The following is a 24,323-nucleotide window of genomic DNA, read 5'->3' as shown; positions in this document are numbered from 1 at the left end:
ACATTGTGATATTCCCAGCAAGCCAGACTGCTTAAACAGGCCAGTCTCTGTGCTTTGCTTTCTCTTCCAAGGTTATGAACAACATAATTGCCAGCAATTATAAGTCACAATACAACTCTTTCTAGGCAAGCAGATTAATTTTTAAGATGAAAGCATCACAAAGAAAACTTTTTAAAAACCAATATAAGAATCTACACACAAGCTAAAAAGCTTTCCAGGGATCACACACCCCCACCCCCTCACACACACTCCAGCCTTGGGCTCTGGTAGGTGTCAGTCCTTCAAAACCCACAACTAGATTTTCCCCGTTTACTAGTTCATAACTGTCTCAGATTCTGAGAACCTCGACTGGGCAGTTCAGCCATTTCTTTATGTGATGTGGGCCTTTGATCTCCAACCTCCAGGAACAGCTCATTAGTGGACAATGACTCAGCTCCTCAGGGCATAGCTTCAAAAGGCTGGGTTGTTGCACAACTGGCGATGAGGAATTTTTGTTAACCTTTCCCTAGGTATTTCTGAGGAAGTCCAATTCATACTTATTGTCCCCAAGGTCCATTTTTGTCTGGTACATTTTCAATATAGTCCTTTGAACTCTCCCAAGCCTCATATCACATCCCCCCTCCCATCCAGAGAGGTTACATACAATTCCAGCCCACCATAATACATAAACTTTGCATTTAATACAATTGACCCTGAAGATACTTAAACTTAATTCATAAGGTCTCCCAAGGATATTGCAGTATTATTACCTTATCTGTCACAATTAAGATCCAAGCTTTTGGTTCAGATTATCATCATTAAGATAGGGGCCAGTTGCAAAATTGGATCTGGCTTTCAACCCTGTGCATGGTGTGACCTTCCTGAGCTCATCTGTATGCCACTTCCCTGTGTACCTGTAAGTCTCTCTAAAAAAAGCCCTGCCATGCTGCTTAGAAATTGAATATTATTCTTCCATCTTCCCTAAACTCTGTCTAATTATCTCTCCACTCTTCAACTGTGAGCTCCTCCTGAGAGCAGGGACAATTTCTTGTGTATTTGGAAAGTACCCAACACTTAGTGGGAGTGACTGTAAATTATGGTAATAATAATAATCCCTGCCTTCCTCCTGGCAAGTTCCAGGGTATTCTGAGCTGGGATTTCTACTTCAAGTATGAAGAGTGTGTGAAGGAGAAAGCAGTCTCATGGCAGAATCAAGACTCCACCCCAGAACAGCTCCCTGGTTCTGTTGCTCAGGGTGTGCAGAGGGGCCTTTCTGGAGGCTATCAGAATGCCGTGATCTGGACCGAGGACTATTCTATTGTCTATAGATTCTTTCACCATGCTCACCATCTTAATATCTGAGCACCTTCCAGTCCCGCACTGCAGCCCACACTCCTCTTGTTAAGGGGTTTCTGGGGGGGCACCCAAGTGTAGTGCCCTGCCTGAATGAGGTAACCCTATACATTGCCCCATTGGTAAGCCCAAATATTTATTTTTCTCATAAGGTAAGGGGGCATTAGCACCAAGGACATGATACTTTTTATTGCTTGCTGGCCGGGATGATATGATCCCCTGGCAGATTGCCTACTAGCAAACACAAATGGCCTATTTTCTTTCGTTGGTAGAGAGAGACCCCTTGGAGCAAGTTGAGAGTCTTCTCCTGACATATTTAAAGCAATTAATCCAAGTGCAAAGAGAAGGTGGCTATTTCCGTGTCAAAGCAAATGACGGCACACATTAGCCCACGAGTTATTTTTAACGACTAAGAAAATGCACATCGCAGCAAGATCCCCTGCAATCAATAGAGGGTTGGTTGAATTTCTGTAATTGCCTGTTTTAATTTACTCCCGAGGATGTTGGCCTAAGCCCTTGAACATCTCGCTGCAATGGCTTTATTCTGAGCATGCCCCATTTGATTAGCATATTTAATGAAAAAGAAAAAGGAAGTGATCTAGTCTCTAAGTTTGCAGCGTATCTTGTAAGTAGGGAGATAGATTCTCTTAAGGAGAGGGCAGAATTCATCCCTTTTCTCTCACACCAGTTGTAAAACTGGTGTAAACTCTATTGACTTAAATGCAGTTACTCACAATTTACGCTGGTATAATTCAGATGAGAATCATGTCTAAGATCTCCACTGCTGTTATTGTTTACATGTTATCCTTTCTCTTGCAAGTAGCAAAATTGGATATTCCAGTGATATTCATTGTATCCATCAGTAATGGCCCCTTAAAAGCAGCCTGGTGCACTGGCAAGTTAGTGTCTATACAAGAAGATTTCAAGATTGTCACTCTGCCTGCATGCCACACTGAAGCCTAGAACATTGAGTCAGTGTGAAGCGATGGAAACAGCTACAAACAAGGCTGGGAGCTCTTTCTGCTTAGAATATCACCAGGTTTAATCATGACCAGGAGTCGTGATCTGTTACCATCCAATTTTAAAGTTCTCAGCCATTTTGACTTTATGAATTATACCCGTGCAGTGAACAGCTACAGTAAGACACGTGTCTATGCCATGCCAAGGCCTAGATCATTGCGATATCAGAGGTAACTCAACCAATTACCACTCTTATTCTACAGCTAATTTGCATGCAACAATTTCATTGGTTGTATGAAGAAGACTGCACACTTGGCCCAACTGCCACACCCATATGACCGCATGGGTTAACATGGTATACTGCAGTAGCATCTAAGGGTCATGACCAGGTTGGGCTCCATTGTGCTAGGCACTCTACAATCATATAATAAACGACAGCCCATGCCCCAAAGTTGGCTGAAGACTTCCTCCCAACCTATTTTTTTTTAGGTTGTTCTTGACTGCAGTGGTTCTCAAACGTTTGGGGCTCAGGACCCATTTGCAAAGATCTGTTGCGACCTGGTAAATAGCTTTAGTACAAAAAAATTGGAGTTACTAAATATTTCTTACCCACAATATATGTTACCCACATTAACGTAATAAGCATTAAATAAGTACACCATGCCGATCATGTGGTGGTGGCTACAGCTCCTGTCCCATGGGGTGGCTGGGTATAGCTCCCCGCTCTGGACATTGTGGTGTCTAGGGTCACAGTGCCACTCGCTCAAGTTTGGCCTGGCTAGCCCCTTTTGTGACAGAGGGTCGGCTGGGTCAAACCTGAGTGGAGCCACAATCCCATGCACAGGTCTCAACGCCCAGAGCAGGGAGCCGAGACCAGCCAGACCCGCGGGACCGGAGCCAAAGGAGCTGCTGCTGTTGGGGGAATGCGGCATGGGCTCTGCAACAGCTCCCCCTGCAGGGCTGCCAGCCACCCTTTGACAGAAACCACTTTCCTCACTGGGCCTCCCACGCAGCCCTTGGGCACATTCTGTTGACCCAGTTTGGAGTGACGACCCATGGGTTAAGAAACCCTGTCTCTAATGAACTGTAGAGTTCTTTGGGGCTGTCCCTTACTCTGTGCATGTACAGCACCAAGCACATACTGGAATACAAATAATAATAAAACCACTTATTGCCCTGTCTCAGGCTCTGGGAACATCCTGGTACAACTCTGAGGACAATAATTCAAAGGAACATTTTCTAAGCAAGCGTCTCTTTATTTGTGGCAGATCTTACTCGATTCTGAGCACCAGTTCTTCCCCATCCCCTCTAACCTTCAATGACGGAGCTCTGGAAAGAAGACAGCAAGAAGATCAAGGACATGGGGACACAGGGCCACTCACGATCATCTGCCAGACAATGCACGTAAGGATTCATAACACTGAATAACACAGCTAAATACAACCAAATTGTTGTAATATTAACTAGTAATACAATCAGTATAAATACTAATTAGTAATTAGTTATATTAGTGATTTTTAATTAGGGCACCTAGAGCCTTGGGTAGACCTCTTTATATTATTTAAATTAACATTTATAAATAGGGAACGTCCCCATCATATCAGCTTTACATCCCTTACAACTGAGCAATTTCTGGCTCAATGAATGTGGTTCTCTCAACCTTTTCCAAACTGTGACCCCATTTAACAGCAACAAATAGTTTCAGGACCTCTCCACTTTCCATCTAGCCCAGGGGTGGGCAAACTTTTTGGCCCGATGGCCACACCTGGGTGGGGAAATTGTATGCAGGGCCATGAATGTAGGGCTGGGGCAGGGGATTGGGGTGCGGGAGGGAGGGAGTGTGGGCTGTGGGAGGGGGTGTGGTGTGCAGAAAGGGTCTCAGGGCAAGGGGTTGGGGTGCAGGAAGAGTGTAGGGTTCAGGAGGGGGCACAGAGAAGGGGGCACAGAGCAGGGGGTTGGGGTGCAGGGTGCAGCAGGGGCCTCAGGGCAGGCGGTTGGGGTGCAGAAGGGGTGCAGCAGGGGGCTCAAGGCAGGGGTTGGGGTGCAGGAGGGGTTCGGGCTCTGGCCCGGCGCCGCTTACCTCGAATGGCTCCCTGCCTGTCCTGGCGCTGCACCACTCCTGGAAGTGGCCAGCATGTCCGGCAGCAGCTCCTGGAGGTGGGGTGGGGCAGGTGGCTCCGCCACGTGCTGCCCTCGCCTGCAGGTACCACCCCCAAAGCTTCCATTGACCGCGGTTCCCCATTCCCAGCCAATGGGAGCTGTGGGGGGCAGTGCCTGCAGGCGAGGGCAGCGGACAGAGTCCTCTGCTCCCCCTCCCCCGGGTGCCCTCCCCTGATCTAGCCATACGCCAGGAATGCTGGTCATGTCCCTCAGACTTCTTTGCCACCCCGAGTTTGGGAACTCAGATTAAAGCAGGGTGGAGTCCTGGAAGTGAGGTGTATAGAAAACTTGCCAAGGCAGGAGTCACAGCCTATTTCAAAACATAGGTGGGCTTGCCCATAAGGACTCAGTTGCCTAAGGATTGGGAACAGACTAGAGAGTCATTTGCTGCTAAGATGACTGTTGGAATCCGGCTGGAACTGGCTGGGCTAGGGCCTGGGCTCTAGAACCCTCTGAGATGGGAGGGTCCCAGATTTCAGGCTGGAGCCCAATCCTGAATGTCTACATCACAATTAAACAACCCCTTATCTGAGCCCGAGACAGCTGGCCCAGGCCAGCCGCCAGTGTCTTAACAGCAGTGTAGACATACCCTGTCTACAGACAGTTATATACACATATGCCGCAGCTTGCTGGCTTCCAAGACAAGCCCTTAGAATCAGGTGGCTGTTTGGTGGCATATATTGAATGAGTTGCTTTCGGTCCTGCTCCCAGCGGACAGCTTTCCATGTCACAAAGCTGCCACCAGTGTTGACAGAAATGCAAAGACCTGAATGTGGGGGGGGGAGGTGGGGGGAGACAGAAACTGAACCATGGAGGTGGTCAGGAAGGAGACACATGGGGTAATGTGGGGAGAATCTTGCACTACGACTGCCTGTGCTACACCTGTTCTGTGGATGAAATATGTCTCTCTCTCCAAAGATGTCAATGCAGCAGTACGTTTATTTTAAAATATTCAGAAGCATCCCCCACCCCTCCCAGTAGCTAAAGGGTCACCCTGTCAAGACCACGGGGGCCTAAACATTAGATTGACCAGCTTTGCAATTGGTTTGTATTATCTGCACACAACATTGTGCCATCTTCCCATTCTGCCTGTCTGCTCTCTTTTTGCCAGAGTAATGAAACTTAAGAATCCTGAAGCTTTCACTGTGCTAGTGAAACTCACTCCCCATACTTGGCACTGTAATCTAGTCTCACTTGGGGTACATCAGGTACTGTTAAAGTAAACCCAGGTGAACAGGTTCTGCGTGGTTTTAATGGAAATCTCCAGCAGCTAGTTTCACACCAACAGCTCGTTCTCTCCATCTGATTGGACTGGCTGTGCTGGGGAGCTCAGGTTACAATTCTCTGCTGGCTTTAAGGGGATATTACAGATCACAAGCTCTGAAGATAACATCTGTCCCCAGAATACCTATAGAACAAGGATACATAGGGCCTTCTTCTTTCATGTACACCACATTTACACTGATATAAATAATTTACTTCAGTGGAGTGACCATTGCCCCTTGTTCATACTAGGATTAATTCAAGAATTAGGTCCTCACTCTTAAATAAATTGGAACTAAGAAAAAGGCACTTGGATTCTCACCATGGCCAAACTTCCTGTCACTTTGCTTTCAGCCCCTGAGAGTAACCAGCCAGCCAGGGCTTCAAAAACGATGTCTTTTTGTCTGCCGGCATGGGGAGAGAATGGATGTTGTGTTTGGAAAGTACTGGTTGTCCCAGTGTTTTGATGCCAAAGGTGAGTCAGTTGCTGCAGGATCGGTTAATCCCTAGCTTTTGGGGTAGAGTCGGGGTAATAACCGCACAAGAAAAGTTTAACTGGATTGTCTCCTGGGCAAACTCCGCTGGAATGTAACTCATAGGGTGAGGCTGATTGAGATACCATTTTAACAGCACTCTGAAGTGGTTAGGAAAGGGACAGTGTGAAATACCAACAGATCTGCTCCTTCTCTGCAGTCTTGAATTAGGCCTTTGATTAAGTAGGGTTGTATCATAGTGGGGTTAGGCACTCAGTGGATCTAGCCCATCCACATCTATATTAATCTGTGGTTGCAGCCACTGCAAACTACCAACTTGGGGTGGGGATGTGGTGGATGAATAGCATGCTTGACCACATTGGTCTGCCCTGCAGGTGGGGTGGGAAATCATCTGAAGCTAAGATCTCACTGAAACAATAAAACCTCTCCATAATCATTCTTATTTGTAAGCTAAAGCCATTCCTACACCAGGGATTTTCCCTGATTCTAGCCATTGGCAATCCAGCCATTGGGGCCCAATGCAAACTCTTAGGGCATGTCTACACTTACCTCTGGAGCCATCGATCCAGCGGGGGTCGATTTATCGCGTCTAGTGAAGACGCAATAAATCGACCGTGAGTGCTCTCCCATTGACTCCAGTACTCCACTGGAGCGAGAAATGCAGACAGACAAAGCCACTCTTTGCACTGGTAGCTCTTAATCCTAATTGTAACCAGGGTAAATGGCACGAGAGCAAATCTCAGCTTAGAACGGTTTGCCTTGTCTACATTAGGATTTGCAGCAATGCCATTAGGTGATCCCTGGTGGCTAAAATTGGGGCAACTCCCCAATATAGACAAAGCCTCAGTATTCCTGATAGTAATAAGTTATCCACAGTAATTCCAGGCATAGTTAGTACTTGAGCTGGTTGGGATTTTTTCAATTAATTTTTTTTTTTCATCAGAACATGTCGATTCGTTGAAACCAACCCTGTTTGCGGGAAAGGGTCAGCTCTACCTTTCGAAAAAAGTTTGGAAAAAACTTGAAAATGTCAAAACCTCCCATTCCTGACATTTTTGAAACAAAAATTCATCCCCATTTTTTGGTTTCAAATTACTTTTCATGTAGAAAATTAAGCTAAGTATAGTTAAAAATATTAAAATTTTAGAAGGTCCAAAATAAAATCAAACATTTTGAAATGATCAAAATGAAACATTTCAATTGGCCCAAACTGAAATTGTTCTCAGATTGCCATGGAAATCCTGAAAATGTTCATGAAATAGTTCCTCCTGATTCAGAACAGGAAAAATTTTGAATTCTGAAAAGTGCTCCCACAACGTGAAAACCCTTTCCCGCTCAGTTCTGGTTAACATCTGTTGTGTGCAAGTTGTTGTGAATGAAGGGTTGTAATGGGCATGATACTGAGTGCTTTTCTCAGTCATCCACTAATTCCAGCACCTGCTTCTAAACTTTCCCCTAACAGGAAGGTATATGCGTACAAACCTGAATATGCCTCACAGCTTACCTCAAAGAAGTGGTGGTTTCAGGGATTATGAAAAAGATGCACCAATCACCGTGTTTGGTTGCACACAAGCAAGACTTGTTGGTAAGCTCTCGTCGGCTGAGACAATAGTTTGTGCAAGAAGCATTTATATCTCCTCCCCCACGTCCCAGAAAAGAAAGAGCAGTGCAATACGGAAAAATTCAATCAGGTGCCAGAAGCTAAAAGAGTTTAGACACGTTGAGAGCCTTCAGAAAGTTTCTTCAATTTAATTAGAAAAGAACTTCCTTTAAAGTCAGCCTGGCCCCATTCAGCTGCCATTGCGGCAGGAAGAACAATGCACAAAATCAAAGCAATTAGGCATGCAGCTGCGTTGCACATAAAAGTGCCCTGTAAATTTGCCACACTGTGGAAGATGGTTGATAATGATGGTAGTAAAAGTATTACAGTTAACATGACAGTTGCTGTATGCAAAATATGTTCCTGACTTGATTTTGACAAGCTTAATTTTTGATCTGTAGTTTGCAGCACAAACACGGTTTTATCTCCCCAGTGGGGTTTCATATTTACACTGTCAAGTATAGTTCAAGTCAAATCAGGCATATCCCCGATTCTGTTCTTGGCCTGTTTCATAAGGGGAATATGTAGCCTTCTACCACTCTACTTTTACAGAGTGAGAGTAAGTTATTTGGTGAGTTCAGAAACAACCCCTGAAAATGTTACAGATTTTGGTTTGTCCAACTTGAGACACCTTTAAGGATCGGATTTTCAGAGCACTTTCTGAACATCAGGCCTCTTTAAAGTGTCTCATGTTGGGAACCCAAAATTACTGCACACTTTGAAAAATGTAGGCCTTTTAAATAAAACCGGATCGGGATATAATAATAGTATGGTCAGACTGCAGGGGCAGTTCTCAAGGAAGGTCAGTAAAACCTGCATTCATAATATACACAACAGAAGGGCTAATTCGGAAGCAATGAGAACACTTCACTGGCACCATTCACAGGGGTCTCTGTGTGTGAAATGTATACATGACCAACACTACCTTACATAAAAGAGCTTGTTAGCACTGTTACAGCATGCCTGCCATCTACAGGCAAAAGCTCTGTTCTGCACAAATGCTAGCATGACCTTGAAGAATCCCAGAGCTATCATTTCAAACAATCCTCTGACCTGGTTAGTAAAACAGCAGCTCAGAATCAAGTGGCGAAAGATTTTCATACATGCATCTCCTTCAGCTGCACACTCCACTTTCCCCACAGGTTCGAAAACCAGTTAAACATACATACAGTTATAATTAAACATTTAACAAGATTAATAACCCTTGTATTCTCCTTCCCTTTGTCTGCCCTGTCTATAGGGCCGGCGCTTCCACTAGGCGACCCTAGGCGGTCGCCTAGGGCAGCAGGATTTGGGGGACGGCATTTTGCTGCCCTCGGCGGCAGGGGGTCCTTCCGCTCCAGATGTTCGGCGGAAATTCAGCAGCGGGTCCTTCACTCACTCTGGAACCCGCCGCCAAAGTGCCCGAAGACGTGGAGCAGAAGGGCCCCTGCCACCGAAGACCCCAGGCCCCCTGAATGCTCAGAGGAGGAGTGCTGCCGCCTAGGGTGGCAAAAACCCAGGCGCTGCTCCTGCCAGTCTATTTAAATTGTAAGCTTTTTATAGGGCAGGGACTGTCTCTTACTATGTGAATGTACATGTACAGCACCTTGCACAATGGATTCCCAATCTCATTTGGGTCCCTGAGGCACTACCGTAATATAAATAATCATAAATTCTCATCTTACTTCCACTGGTTTTACACCAGATTAACTAAATAAGACCATGGAGCCATGGTAATTTACACCAGATGAGGCTCTGGACTACTGAGTTAAGTGGAGTTATTCCTGATTTACATGAGTATAAATGAAATGAGACTCAAGCCTGTTATATTTTTTCCCATGCATAAAGAGCAAATCTATGTTTTCAGTGTAAGATTGCAATCTAAAATAGAGAAATCTACAAGAACAAATAAGAATCAAGTCTCCAGGAGAGAGCACAGTGTTGGTGTGTCTGTCCTGAAACAGGCTACAGCCATTCTGAGTGCAAAATGGCTGCTGTCTCTCTGTACACTGACTGAGTTCTTAGAAATTGAAGAGGACAGTGCACAGAAAAAGGTACCACTGTTTCACAGCTGTCTATGACACAAAGCATAGTATACTACTGAAATAAAATCTGATGGATAAATAGGTCTACAAAACAATAACCAATCCAACTGGAGAACTTCATTAGTTTCCTGCTATGTTACAACTTCACTGAAGCATGCATGCTGCAATTACTGTGATGTCTACTATAACGTTTGTATCAGTGATGCTAAATTTTTGCTTGCAGGTGAAGCCTTGCTGGAAAGTAACACTGTTATTGAACATGTCTACTGTTCCCCGTCACTGCGCTGCGTACAGACAGCGCACAATATTCTGAAAGGTAAGAAGCAGACAAGGGGGAGAGTCTGGATTGTTCCTGTTTTCCAGGGAAGCCAGCAATAGAAACCCCATTTGTTTAATGGAAGGCCTCAAAAATAGCACGGCTCTTTCCTGCAGTATATAGCTTACGTTACAAGGGACATGGATCCTCATGCTTTGGGGTATGAAGCCACCGCCAGCTGAGGCAGGAAATGGATTTTCTTTCCTCACCTCCATTGCATAGCATTGTACAATAGTCAGGCACAATATGAGGCTTCTACTGAAGTCAGGATACCAGCTAGATGGATCAATGGCCTGTTTTCATATGGCCGTTCCTGTGTCCAAGCGCCCTGATTAACATTACATTCTCAGGCTAACAGATTTCACTGCCCTAGATGAGTGGTTCTCAACCAGAGGTACATGTACCGCTGGGGGTACACAGAGACCTTCCCGGGGGTACATCAACTCATCTAGATATTTGCCTAGTTTTACAACAGGCTACATAAAAAGCACTGGCCAAGTCAGTACTTGGTTTTACAGTTCTATATACTGAACGCTGAAATGTAAGTACAATATTTATATTCAAATTGCTTTATTTTATAATGATATGATAAAAATGAGAAAGTAAGCAAATTTTCAGTAACACTGCAATGTGACGCTTTTGTATTTTTAGCTCTGATTTTGTAAGCGAGTAGTTTTTAAGTGAGGTGAAATTTGGGCGTACGCAAGACAAATCAGGTGCCTGAAAGGGGTACAGTAGTCAGGAAAGGTTGAGAGCCACTGCCCTAGACCATGTGTGAGCTATTGAGTACATAGCAGCATACAGACTATTCCAGGGCACATTCCTGGGGGACAGGTTTCGTGGGCAACATTCATTGGTATATGCTTTTCAACTAAGCAAAGCCCTCTGCAAATAGTTGCCTTCCCTTGATTATTCTCTTAGTAGGCATAGATTGTGCATATTGCTTCGATTGTGAACTCCTCAGGACAGGGTCTGTCTCTTTGTTATATGTTTGAACAAGTGCCTACCACGCTGGGGCACTGGTCTCTAGGTGCTACTATAATATTAACACTGCCTTTGTAGTTTATATGTGAGCCTGTAAAGAGGTGGGTGTGTGGGGGGGGGGGGTGATTACCCATTTCCAGGTGCCCAAACATATGATTTTTAAATCTTTTGTATGGTGCACTATATGTATATGTTTAGTGTTCGGTACATCCTTTTTAACTTCACCATCCCAATGCGAACACTCTGTGATGTAAGGAAATGTGAGCTCCCCCTGCTGGTTCTGCAGCTATTAACTAATACTAATTTCTTTCACCGGTAAACATGCTGATGTCATCCAGAAAGATGCTGCTGCACAGACTGGGCTGGGAAGCAAAGGCTAACATGTTAGTTTCCTTGGCCAATGGTAGCGTAAGGTGTGCACGGAGCTGCCATCGTCTTCTCTTCAGAATCATCAGCATGCTTATCGGCTCTGAACCCTTCGAAACGTACAATCCAAAGAGTGCTCCATACAAAATACAGAGTTGTGTCTAGATGAGGGGCACTTCTTTAGTTCTGTGCACCTACGAGACACATGCCCATACCTGCCATTCATATATATGGTCAACTAGCTACATGCACAAGCAAAATACTGGAGTTGTGCACATCTGGCCCTGACTCCCAACCTGTAGAAGAACTTGTTGATTTCTAATCAAAATACCACCAAAAAGAAAAACCCCAATCCTAAATCCTCTTGTCCCCAGTCCCACCCCCTGTTTCCAGGGATTCCCTCCCTCCTTTTTTTTTTTCTTTCAGGTTTGCAACAAGAAAATAACCTAAAGATTCGAGTAGAGCCGGGCTTATTTGAGTGGACAAAATGGGTCTCTGGTACCACATTACCTGCCTGGATACCCGCAGTGGATTTAGCTGCAGCCAATCTGTGTGTTGATACAACCTACAGGTAGCAGAACTTGCCATGTCACTCTCACAGAGTTTCCTTAGCAATGAATAATCTTGAATTTAATGCATAGGAGAGAAAGGAACGAAACACCAGGGACCCAAACCTAAGCTCTCTCTGGCTGAGTGGTTGACTACTTTTGTACTGTCCCTGGGGCTGCTGGGAGCTTATTGAGTTCCCAGCCTAAATTAGAGCAGGCTCAGGTCTGCTCTAATTTGCATTAGCCAGTAATGGTGCCCTAGAAGCCAGGGCTCACCAGAGAATTGCTGCACTCTAGGTATGTCCTTGATAAACTGTGCCCCCTGAGCTAAGGTTCCCCCATTCCCCTGGAATCCTCATGTGCCCCATTAGTGCAGCTGAGCCGTGCAAAGTGGGGCATTTCATGGGCCAGGGTGTAGCCCTGCATTTTTATTTTTTTTAACCATGTTTCAAAGCTTTGGGATTTGGGCTCTGGATCTGAACACTGCAGTCCAGGCTTATCTCTGCTTCAAAAGGTAATAAAAGAGCTAGTTGAACTGAGTCAGTTCTCTGTGGTGGACATTTATAGCCTGGGCTAACTTGTGACCTCAGTCACACCCAACTAGCCCACTGATGCAAATCTTGGATATGGATTTGGGTTTCTGATTGCATGATTGGGGCCCTTAATTATACACTTGGCAACATGCTGAGGAACATGTTAGCATCCACCAGTAATTTCAAGGCATCCTTGGGACAGACCCTTGTCCTCTTTCCACTCCTAGTGCCGTCATCATCTTCCCGGCTCAGGTAGCCCAGCCCTATCCAGCCAGCTAGCACCAATCACTCACTCTTTCGTCCTAGCCACCTCTCCACAGGACTCTGGTCTCAAGACTCCTGCCTTTGTCCACCCCTATGATGCCTCCATTTTAGGGCCAGGCTCCTCCAGGAGCTAAACCAATTTACACTAGTGGAAGGTCTGGCCCTTAATGTTCAATTTTCCTCTGATGTTTGTCCTTCCTTCCTGGACTACTATTTCATTGTGACTGGGAAGGCAGCCAAAGTCCACAAGAATTGTAAGTTAATGGTTAATCAACATGAGAAACTCCTGCAGTGGCCCCCTGCTTTTTAATCATTCCCACGTTTGACATTGCCAGGTATGAAGTGCCCATATAAGTCTTCAGTTTCCCTTCCGAAAAGTGAGCATTAAATGTTACTGGGACAAATGCAGAACACACATGGGTTTTTTTAACTTTCAATATTATTGCAAATGAAACTCTTATTGGAGAAGGCTCTTTTCTCTCATGACCCTCTCCCATAAGTAGCAGGAGACGAGGCTTTAAAGCCAACTCCAGTTTCTTTTTTTATCTGTATGTGTACAAAATACAGCTGAGTGGTTAATACTGCTTAATAGTAAGCACTGATCATTGTGCCTTCCATCAGAGAAGCTCAGACATTAACTTCTGAACCCTCGCAAATGCTCCTCTGAGTGAAGTATTCTCCATGAGAGGTGGAATGAACGGTGTTGTCTCCCCACCCAGTGAAAAATTTCAACAACAGGTTTTTTTAAAATAATCGTTTTCATCAGAATTTTTGAGGTTTTCATCTAAAAGCCTGAAAACAAACATTGTTTCTACTTTTCAGCAACCAAAAGCTGAACATTTTCAGTTTAAAATGTTTCGGTTGGGGTTTTCAGCAAAAACTCAGCAATTACTGACGAAACCAGAAATGTTTTCATTAAAATTTTCATTTAATTGAAAAACCATTTCCCCCTCAAATAAACATTTTGATGGAAAGTTTCTGATCATTTCTAATCAGAGGAAACTGACACATCCTTTTTAAAAATTGGCACACCATGAGTTTTCCTTTCAGTCTTCTGGAACTTCCCCAGTGCTCCAAGACTTATTGAAAAATCAACAATTGATGGTCCAGTGAGCTCCTCGGCCAGTTCTTTTAAAACTCTATAAAACCCCTTTGGTGCCAGCAGCTTCTGCTGTTGAATACTATTGCATTTAGCCTCAAGTTCTCAGCAACTGCTAACCACAGCTCCATCTCACACCAAGGGAGTTGCTGCTTGAAATGTAAGGATACTGACTCATGCACAGTGCCTACCTGTGTTGTAAACAGTTGGAAGGCATACAGAGATGCTAAATAAAACAGTTTGGTAGGAATAGTCCCACATATCGCGCAAGGAATTAAGGAATAGACAAGATGACCTGCTGGGTTTTCCCTGCTTCCAAATCTATGATTCATTTATGCTAAGGGTATGTCTACACTACCCGCCGGATCGGCAGGCAGCGATCAATCCAGAGGGGATTGATTTATCGTGTCTAGTCTAGATGTGATAAATCAACCCCTGAGCGCTCTCCCGTCAACTCCTGTACTCCACCGCCGCGAGAGGCACAGGCAGAGTTGACGGAGGAGTGGCAGCAGTCGACTCACTGTGGTGAAGACACCGCGGTAAGTCCATCTGAGTATGTCGACTTCAGCTACGTTATTCATGTAGCTGAAGTTGCATAACTTAGATCGATCCCCTCCTCCAGTGTAGACCAGGCCTAAACAGCTTCTGAAAAATCCCATACAGCAATAGATTCTAGGGAAAGGTCATGTGGTCCTGGTCAGCACTCAGTCACATTGGTGAAATCTCAGAATTATTGTGAATTCTCATCAACAGTAAACCATCTGTTTTAGAAAGAAGGGAAGGATCTTAAATGCAAACTAAAAGGTCTCCGCTAAAATCATTCCCACCTTATAAATAATGTAACACGGGAAATTTCAACACATGGGGATTTGGTGACAACTTACTTGGCAGCTGCTTTTTGTGGTTTGTGATATCATCAGAAACCCTGAATCCATCTATTACACCAGAGTTACTCTATTTTAGGATGACCTAGTAGAAATAAGCAACCAAAGCAAAAAAAACCCCAAAACCCCTTTCATGCCTAATTTTACCATATAGCTGCTTATATTTTGTCCTCCCTGCCTACAAATTACCTTTTTGGGTCTGTGGAAATATATAGTCATTGTGCATATTGCACCTAAATAGAGATACTGACACTGCACTTATTCCAAAAAGGGTATCATCACATTGCTAGCACTAAGCAAAGCAGTGGAACCACAGGAAAATAGCCAGTTCAGGAAACACAAAGCTTCTGGGAAGACTATAAAGTATGTTCTCCTAGCCAAAAAGGAAACCTGCTCTTGTGTGGTCTGATGGTTAAACTAGAGGACTGGGTGAACGCCTGGAGCCCTAGTCTCCTGCTGTCGGAGATGAGTAATTCCTTCTGACACCAATGGGAGTTTCCTCATATCCTGGGATGGAATGAGGAGACAGGGCTTTTCCTTGTGTCCCAGGGAGAGGAATAGGGCCTTCTGTTCCCCCACCTCAAGGGTACATCCACACTACCCGCCGGATCGGCGAGTTGCGATAGGTCTATCGGGGATCGATTTATCGCATCTCATCTACATGCTCCCCGTCGACTCCGGAACTCCACCAGGGCGAGAGGCGGAAGCGGAGTCGACGGGGGAGCCACGGCCGTCGATCCTGTGCCATGAGGATGGGAGGTAAGTCGATCTAAGATACATCAACTTCAGCTAAACTATTCTCGTAGCTGAAGTTACGTATCTTAGATCTATCCCCCCCCAGTGTAGACCAGGCTCAAGCTCCTCCAATGGCTTGCCTCCAATACCACTTCCATTGAATTCATTGGCCAAAATCACACTGCAAGTCACTTAACAACTCTGGCCTTGTTGCACTGAGCTGGTCTTAAACATTTCCCACCAGTACAGTACCATACTTTTCTAAGGCAGCAGCAGCCCCTGGTGTTTTTACCACCACTTCATCTGATCCTGCTCTGAGCAGGTCTAGACAACACTGTGATTAATAACACCAGCGCCTCATCTATACTAGAGTTCCCACTATTGCTACCACTGGCAGAGCTGTACTGGTGGGAAATTTGAAGAACTCAGTGAAGACAGTCTCTGTTTCATTTTACCCATCTCTAAAACAAGGTCAATATCACTCACAAGCTTTCCTGGGTGCTGGGGAGTTTAATTAATTGCTTTGAGATTCTCTGATCAAAGGACCTATCGAAGTGCAAAGTGTTGTTATTATTACTATTACATGTGACTGCAAGTGTAACATGCTTGTATAAGTATGCTGCTTTCCATCTCTAGTGACTGGTGTACATAGAGGAAAACAGTTAACTACTGCTGCCAGCTAATGGAATTACTCCTTTAGCTCAAGAGATGGAGGTCCGTACTTGGGTGCTTAAAGTCCAAGGTTTAAAGCCTACTGATAACCTATGGAAATGCTCCTTACACAAACAACCAGGTCTAGGGGGTTAAGTTATTTAGAAGAATTAGAGAAACAACAGAGGTTTCTTGTTTAACACACAGGCATTGGCATGCATGTTTTCAACCAGTGTGTTCAGGGTCTAAGTAACTTGCATTTAAAAATCTCTCCTCCTGAAAACTTACTGTGTTCATTTTTCTGTCCGTAGACCTCATATACCAGTCAGCAAGTTAGTGGTTTCAGAATCTTACGACACGTACATAAGTAGAAGCTATCAAGTAACGAAAGAAATCATAAGTGAATGCAAAGGCAAAGGTAAGTTGTTCTGCACCATGGTACAAAGGGATCTAATGCCTCAATAGTGATCCAAAACCACTATTAGGCAGTCTGGGACTGAACAACAATGGCTAGCCGCTGTCTCTGTCAAAACCCCATGTCTGAATCCTCTCAGCCCACAGACATTGGGGATTCAAGACCTGGGTGAAACTGTGTAGTTCAGGCCCATTTCTAGGTAAAATATTCTATCGTCTGTTATTACCAGGTTTGTCTAGAACCGAACCAGTGGTCACATGAGACCCTATTGTTTTAGGGGCCCTACAACCTATACAAGCTGTGCAGGTTTCCCCTGTCTTCTCTGGCCACGGAACAACTCCACTCCAGGCCATTTCCTCCCTCCCATTTCCACCACCAGGACCAGAAGAAGAGTCTTTGTGTGCCCTAGTATGGATGCCTTAGGCTGGTCATCGCTACTGCACAGGCTTGTTTTGCACCTGGACAAAACCAAAACAAACATTTTCAAATAAAATGTTGAAATCAGTTATGGTGAATAGAAACCGAACATTAAAAGCGTTGGGATGGGATATTTCTAGAACCCCAGCTGTTTTACTTGTTTGTGTTTACTGATACTTTCGCAAGCTTTTTTAGAAATAATTTGCCCCAAAAAGCAGGTAGAAGAACCCAGCGTGAAAACATTGGCCTCTAAAGAAGCTGACAATTTGTGCATGCCCAACTTGAGTCTCCTTAAAGGGACCTGATTTTCAGAGGGTAGGTATTGAAGGCTTTCTGAAAATCAAGATCCTTTAAGATACCTCAAGTTGGACACTCACAAACTGAGGCACTCAGAATCACTAGTCATGTTTGAAAATCTTGGCCTTAACCTCTCTGCCTGTTTCTCTATTTGTTAAATAAGAATATAAGAACAGAACAGCCATATTGGGTCAGACCAAAGGTCCATTTAGCCCAGTATCCTGTCTTCCGACAGTGGCCAATGCCAAGTGCTTCAGAGGGAATGAATAGAACAGGTAATCATCAAGTGATCCATCCCCTGTTGCCCATTCCCAGCTTCTGGCAAATAGAGGCTAGGGACACCATCCCTGCCCATTCCGGTTAATAGCCATTCATGGACTTATTCTCCATGAACTTATCTAGCTCTTTTTTTAACCTTGTTATAGTCTTGGCCTTCACAACATCCTCTGGCAAGGAGTTCCACAGGTTGACTGTGCATTGTGTGAAAAAATACTTCCTTTTGTTTATTTTAAACCTGCTGCCTATTAATTTAATTTGGTGACCCCTAGTTCTTGCGTTATGAGGGTAATACACATCTCACATGGATATTTGAGGCATAATGAGTTAATGTTAATAAAGTACTTTTAGAAAATGGAAAGAATTGGGTGTGATTCTTGGATTACTATAGCATTGTTTCCTTTCAGCTTGTTTGATTCAGCAAAGTTATTCTATCAAATAGAGCTGGTTGAGCATTTTTGAAAATCTGGAATTTTGTGAGGAAAAAAAAAACAGCATGAAAATGTTTCTACCAGGTCTACTAGTGAATAGAATTCATGAAAAGATGGCTGAACACAAAACAATTTCTGCTCTTTTTCAGTCGTTCTCATGAATTTCTTTGAGAATTTTACAACTAGCCATATGTTAAGTTAAAAAAAATCATTCTAAAATAAAATACACTCTGGCTAACACTTAAGAACTGAAAAACCAATGGTCAGCACTGACATGGCCAAATTTGAATTTAGGGGGGAAAACAATAAAACCCCACTTTTAACGCTAAAGGCCTGAACCTAGAAGTGCTTCCAGTCAAATGCAGTACTGTTAAAATAATGGTATTACTTAGTGTAGCAAGCACTATGCTCAGTTTAAGGATTTGCAGATTTGAGCCCCAGATTATATTCAGATTTGTAGATTTTAAAGCCGGAAGGGACCATTATTGTGATCATCTCGTCTGACCTCCTATATAACACAAACCAGAGAATTTCACTCACCGATTCCTGCATCAAGTCTAATAACTTGTGATTAAACTGGTACATATCTTGTAGAAAGCCAGTCAGTTGTAGCTGAGGGCTTGTCTACACTTAAAATGCTACATCAGCACAGCTGTGCCACTGTAGCACTTCAATGTACACAATACCTATGCTGAGGGATTCTCCCATCAGCATAGATTATCCACCTCCCCAAGAGGCAGTAGCTAGGTCAAAGGAACAATTCTTCTATCCACCGAGCGCTGGCTATATGGGGATTTAGGTTGGTTTAACTACGCCACTATGGGGTGTGGATTTTTCACACGACTTCGTTATGTTGACCTAATATAGGCCAGACCTTCAAGACTTCAAGTCACAGAGAATCAACCATATCCCTTAGTAAACTGTTCCAATGATTAATTATCCTCACTTACAAAAATCCCTGTGCCTTATTTATTATATAGAAACCTGGGTGCCTAACATTAGCTCCCAAATCCATACCTATCCATGTGAATAAAAGTGGCTTGGTTTTCAGAAGTGCTCACACTGAAATCTCTATTAATCAGGGAGATTTTATTTAGGCGATTGAATAAATTTTAGGCAACTTGGGTTTGAAAATGTTGGCCAGAAGTAGGGCCAACATTTGAAAAATTTCAAATGAAATGAAACATTTTATTTGAATTGAAAAAAAACTTTGGCTGAGATTTTTTTTTTTTCAGAAAACAAATTGAAACAAATATATTTGTATCATTTGAAAAATCAAAAATCTCAAAGCAGGCAAAATCTTTTCACCAAAATTCTTGTGTTATTATTATTATTATTCATAAGCAATATTTTCCCACATATATCAACTGTGTTGTTCTGTATAAAATTAAACCCATCTTTAAAAGTCTCAAACTGATAGGTTTTGCCTTGGACAGTTGTCACTATATAGAGCTTTTTTCTCTAACTCCCAAACAATCAGTGTTTATTCATTTTGTTGCAGGAAATAACATTTTGATAGTGGCTCACGCATCGTCTCTGGAGGCCTGTACTTGTCAACTCCAGGGCCTCTCGCCTCAGAATTCCAAGGACTTTGTACAGATGGTCAGAAAGGTAATTACCTCTGGGTAAAGCTCTTCAGATAAAAAAAAATTAAAATCTCCTTACAAGCCAGAGGAGACTTTGTTCTTAGTGTCTGATAATTCAGTCCATTGTTTGAGCTTTGCAGGCTTCAGAAATCATGTGAGTAGAGAAGATTGGTTTAAGAGGCTTATCTTACAAGTCCGTTTCGCAACAGATAACAGGGGAGTGAGCATACAAAAGAGCTGCATTTCCCAACTGCACTTTTATGCTTATGGGTTGGTGGCAACTTAGGGTCCCCCTTCTTATGCACCTTGTTAGAGTCAGGAACGTGATTTGAAAAATGTCATTGTGGGCATCCAGATTTATTCCCTTTCCTTGACTTCATGTCAGGAGATAGCGTTGTCTGTGTGCCAAGCCTGCAAACACAACCAGGCAGCTGGAAATCCATCTGCTCTCTTTCTTTTTCTCATATCATCACCTTTTATTACACAAGCTGACCCTTGTGTTGATCAGTGAGCCAGAATAGAACCCAGGTCACTCTCCCATAGCTGTACTGACCCTTAATAGCGGTAAGCCAACCAACAAGACCTGGACATAAACACACACAGAGCTATGTGCTGTACGTTATTTAGTGGAGATTGTAAAGTTGGAGTCTGGCCCTCAAATATTTTATATTCACAGTGAAGTGCTTTAAAAAGCACTTGAAATGGAAATTTATCAGTTTTTCTTGCCAAAATGAAAAACTGAAATTTTTTATTTTTATTTATTTTCACATCAGACAAAATATTTAGTTCAGCCTGAAACAAAATATCTTTTTGTATTTGTTTTGAGAAATTTTTTTTACCCTTTTTTGTTTAAAAAAAAAAAATACAGTTGCCTAACCGTCAAAATGAAACATTCTTCAAAACAACAAGTCAACATATTGATGACTTTTTCAAAAAACTTGTCCTCCTTTTTGGGGGGGGGCGGGAGCAGCAAAACAAACTATTTGCTGCGTTTTACCCAAATCCATGCATTTTTAGGGCAATCCACCACTGCATTTTTGAGAGAATAAACTATTAAGTCTGAAAAAATTCACCCAGCTCCCATCTGAGTGTTACTCCTGAATCGTGCTGTGTCTCAGATTAAAAGTATCTTCTGAATTTGAGGTGGAATGTTCAAAAGAGCTCAAATAATTTAGGAACACAAGTCCCATTGACTTGGCTCTTTTGAAAACTTCACCCTTGCTCCAGATCTATTCCTTCTCATTGCCTTTCCGTATTTTAATATTTCCTGACAGATTCCATACTTGGGGTTCTGTTCCTGCGAAGAATTGGGAGAGACAGGTATTTGGCAACTAACAGACCCCCCCATCCTCCCTCTTACACATGGACCAACTGGAGGCTTTAACTGGCGAGAGACCTTACTACAAGAATAGGCAAAGCTAACCTTACAAAAACAAAAAATGGCCTTTCTAAGCATTGGAGAATGTCTCTTATTTCTTGTGTTTAATGACAGTGGAAAAAAAATATTCGTAACATTTTAGGTGAATCATTCACAAAAACATTCTAGCATATCACCTATAGAGTCACATTCATGCAAAAAGTTCTCATATGTAAAACTAGGCGAATATAAGAAAGGGCTTAATTGATGGAAGAATATAACTATATGTCCAGGCTTCTGCACTGCAGGAAATGTCTATGTTATCTAAGGCTACATAGCCTGGATATATTTTTCATCTTGAACTGAACTCAGACAACACCGCCTTCTGCACCATGTTAGTGACAACTAGGACTTTGTGAAAATTGTGAATTTTGGGTCTTTTTCATTTGCAAACTTTTGCAGAACAAATATTTGCAATTTTGTTCTGGGCTATGTTGGCACCTTCCCCATTACTCCCAAATTTTGCTAAATAGCAGTTTCGTGTTCCCCCAAAATAGCTACACTCAGTGTGTTCCATAAGATATCCTGTCTCATCTCCAGGAGGACAGGAGTTCTCTATTCCAATTATAGACTAGCATCAAACTATTCCTTTTCATTACCATATTAGATACCTACATATTACACAGGTGGGTACGTTGCAGATGCCTGAGGTAGACTGAAGCACATGACGTTGATCTGCATCAGAACACAATTTTGAACTTCAAAGCTGTCAGGGGTGAAGTTCTCACATGAAAAATAGGATCATTTTTCCGTGAAGAACTGGAGCAATTTTGCTAAGTGGAAATGAAAAGAGTACTCCAAATTTGAAGGTTTTCTTGGCTGAAATTCACCACTATGCAGAGGACCAGCATAAAATCCTATGCATCACTCAAATCCTGTTTAAGATCTCACAACAGGGCTTTATATGATACTTGGGCCTTTTGCTGATTTCTCTACACAGAGGTGAATTTCACCCCTTTGTGAATATTTCCCACAGCCCTAGTGATGTTCTACAGTAATCAGCCTTCATCAAGGATAATGACAAGGTCAAAAGGATATGCTAATAATTTAGATTTAAGGTGGGGGGGCGTTGTTTTTGTGGGGGATTTTGTTTGTTTTTTCCCCTTCGTTTTCTTTACATTTTAAGTGCCATCTGTCACGCATAGAAACCAGAGCTGAGAAAGAATACACTGTGATGAAAAAAGCAACACACTGAACCCAAGAAGCTGTTACTTATGAGGTGATTTGTTTCCTATTGAGCTAAAATCTCAATCCCATTAAAGTCATGAGGAATTGCCATAGTAGATCAGACCCAATGGTCCTTTTAGTCCGGCATCCTCTCTGACAGTGGCCAGTATCAGCTGCTTCAGGAAAAGATGCAAGGAAGTCTGCAAGGAGCAGTTATAGGATAACCTGCCTCTAGGAAAGTTTCTTCCTGACTCACAATAGTAGGATGTTGGGTTGCATGAGGGTTCCAAAACTATTTTGTAAAAATATTTACTATTTTAGGCCCCAATTCAGGAAAACACTAAAGCACATGCTTATATTGAATAAATGGGAGTTAAGCACTGTCCTGAATAGAGTTGTTTTCCTGGCCATAATTCAGAATATTCTTGTTATCCATATAAATGTCCAGATTTGGGCGGGGGTTGGGAGGAATAATCCTGTTAAATGCTAGGCCTGTCAATAGCAGAATTCCCATTGACATCAGTGGGATTGGGATTTGGCCACACAATCAGTATATCACAGTGACCTAAAATAAGAGAGCCTAATCTTTCATATGTGATGCAGGTAAAAGACCCACCAGATTCAATGGGAATTTCGCCCATGTGGCAACAGCAAGAGCAAATCTTAAGGGTTTTAAGCTCAGCTTGGTCTAGAACAATGTTAACTAGTTTATGATGTGGACCTTGCCAAGGAATATACAGCAGATTCTGTACAGAATTTAAGTCAACAAACAGCTCAACTTGTGCAATATGACCATAACCGTCGTCTATTATTTGTACATTTACAATATATGTAATACATAGTAGGACATCAATAAATGCATTATTATACCAGGGATGTATACTGAAAAGTCAGGGAGATAACTTATGCGATGACAGAAAGAAACTGCCTCAGTATCTAAACTGCATCAGTATCTGTGCAGTTATATTGCTGTCATTTTTTTATTTTAATTATAATTTAAACTATTTTTAGCTGTGTACAGACATTCTGAAGAGTGTTTATTGCTTGTTTTCCTCCATGCTTACTTACCACAAACTTGCAAAGGAGTTTATTTAATTAAATGAATAAACAGACAATCAAACCAAAAATAATTTGGGTTTCACTGTATATTTAAATTCCATTGATAACTTACTGTTTTGTGCTGCACGCTTTCAAGAGGTTGGGTAACATATGCAATATGATGAAAAGCTATCCAGATTTGACCATTGTTAAGCAGCGTTTCAGGAATTTGTTTAGACAGTAGCTGGTAATAGGTATGGAACAAAACCTGTATGCATAGACTGTTGAATATTGTAGTAATTGATCTTTGCATAGAGTTAGTATTCTAAAAAAAAGTGTTCTGTTTGAGAAGGGGAAAAAGGTTGAAACATTCTCTTCTTATAAAAGTATATTTTTGGATGTTTGGTAAAGTATTTTGGCAATTGTTATCTGATCTCACATTTGAGTTTCAGGTATCAGGAATCTCAGAAAAAAAAATTTTGTTTTCTTCCAGTATTTTGTTGTCTAAGGGTTTTGCATTAAGGAAACTGGTGCTGATAAGGTTCTTTGTTAAAAATGCATCTTACATTATTTAAATGCATCACACTGGGAAAACCCTAGATATTTTTAAAATGTTTTTAATTAGAATGTTAAAAAAAAAAAGCATCACTGCTTATATTTTGCTACATTGCTGCTCATTAATGTATATTTAACGTATCTTCAGTGTCTTGTCCCAGGAGAACATCGGCCTGATACAGCTGCAATGAATGGAATTCCTTCCCTTGACTTCATTGCAATGGTATTGGGCCTCACCAGTTCAGTCTGGATCCTTATGGAGTAACAACGGTTCTTAGATTCTCGTGCAACCCCTCAGCTAAGGAACAAGGCTGGAAATCTTGCTAGAACAAATTGTTCTCGAGAAATTCCTAGATTGGGCCTGGTCAGAAATAACATGAGAATTACAGTCATATGGCTGGGGTCTAACGTAGCAGTAGATAAGAGGTGACACCCAGAAGCCACAAGAGGGGGAAAAAGTAGACTATTTTTACATCATTTTTCCATTTTCTGTTTGATTTGATCAAGT

At 42.6% G+C, this 24,323-nt stretch overlaps 1 protein-coding gene across 4 annotated transcripts in view; it reads left to right on the top strand.

Annotated features, from left to right (window-relative positions):
- The window catches only part of UBASH3B (ubiquitin associated and SH3 domain containing B), a 102,126-nt gene extending 78,143 nt beyond the window's left edge, over nucleotides 1-23,983 (top strand). For all 4 annotated transcript variants that reach the window (XM_005303740.5, XM_065570370.1, XM_042851907.2 and 1 more), the window contains exons 7-14: nucleotides 3,561-3,696; nucleotides 6,070-6,190; nucleotides 7,672-7,794; nucleotides 10,060-10,152; nucleotides 11,929-12,073; nucleotides 16,528-16,634; nucleotides 19,554-19,663; nucleotides 20,913-23,983. In XM_005303740.5, the coding sequence (XP_005303797.1) occupies nucleotides 3,561-3,696; nucleotides 6,070-6,190; nucleotides 7,672-7,794; nucleotides 10,060-10,152; nucleotides 11,929-12,073; nucleotides 16,528-16,634; nucleotides 19,554-19,663; nucleotides 20,913-21,050 (973 nt within the window). In that variant the 3' untranslated portion in view covers nucleotides 21,051-23,983. The remainder of the gene's footprint in view (nucleotides 1-3,560; nucleotides 3,697-6,069; nucleotides 6,191-7,671; nucleotides 7,795-10,059; nucleotides 10,153-11,928; nucleotides 12,074-16,527; nucleotides 16,635-19,553; nucleotides 19,664-20,912) is intronic.
- Nucleotides 23,984-24,323: the final 340 nt, after the last annotated feature.

Source organism: Chrysemys picta, chromosome 16 (genome assembly GCF_011386835.1).
Source record: "Chrysemys picta bellii isolate R12L10 chromosome 16, ASM1138683v2, whole genome shotgun sequence".
NCBI classification, from domain to species: Eukaryota; Metazoa; Chordata; order Testudines; family Emydidae; genus Chrysemys; species Chrysemys picta.
Note: the sequence above shows the minus strand (reverse complement) of the source record. Positions and strands in the feature narration are given on the sequence as shown.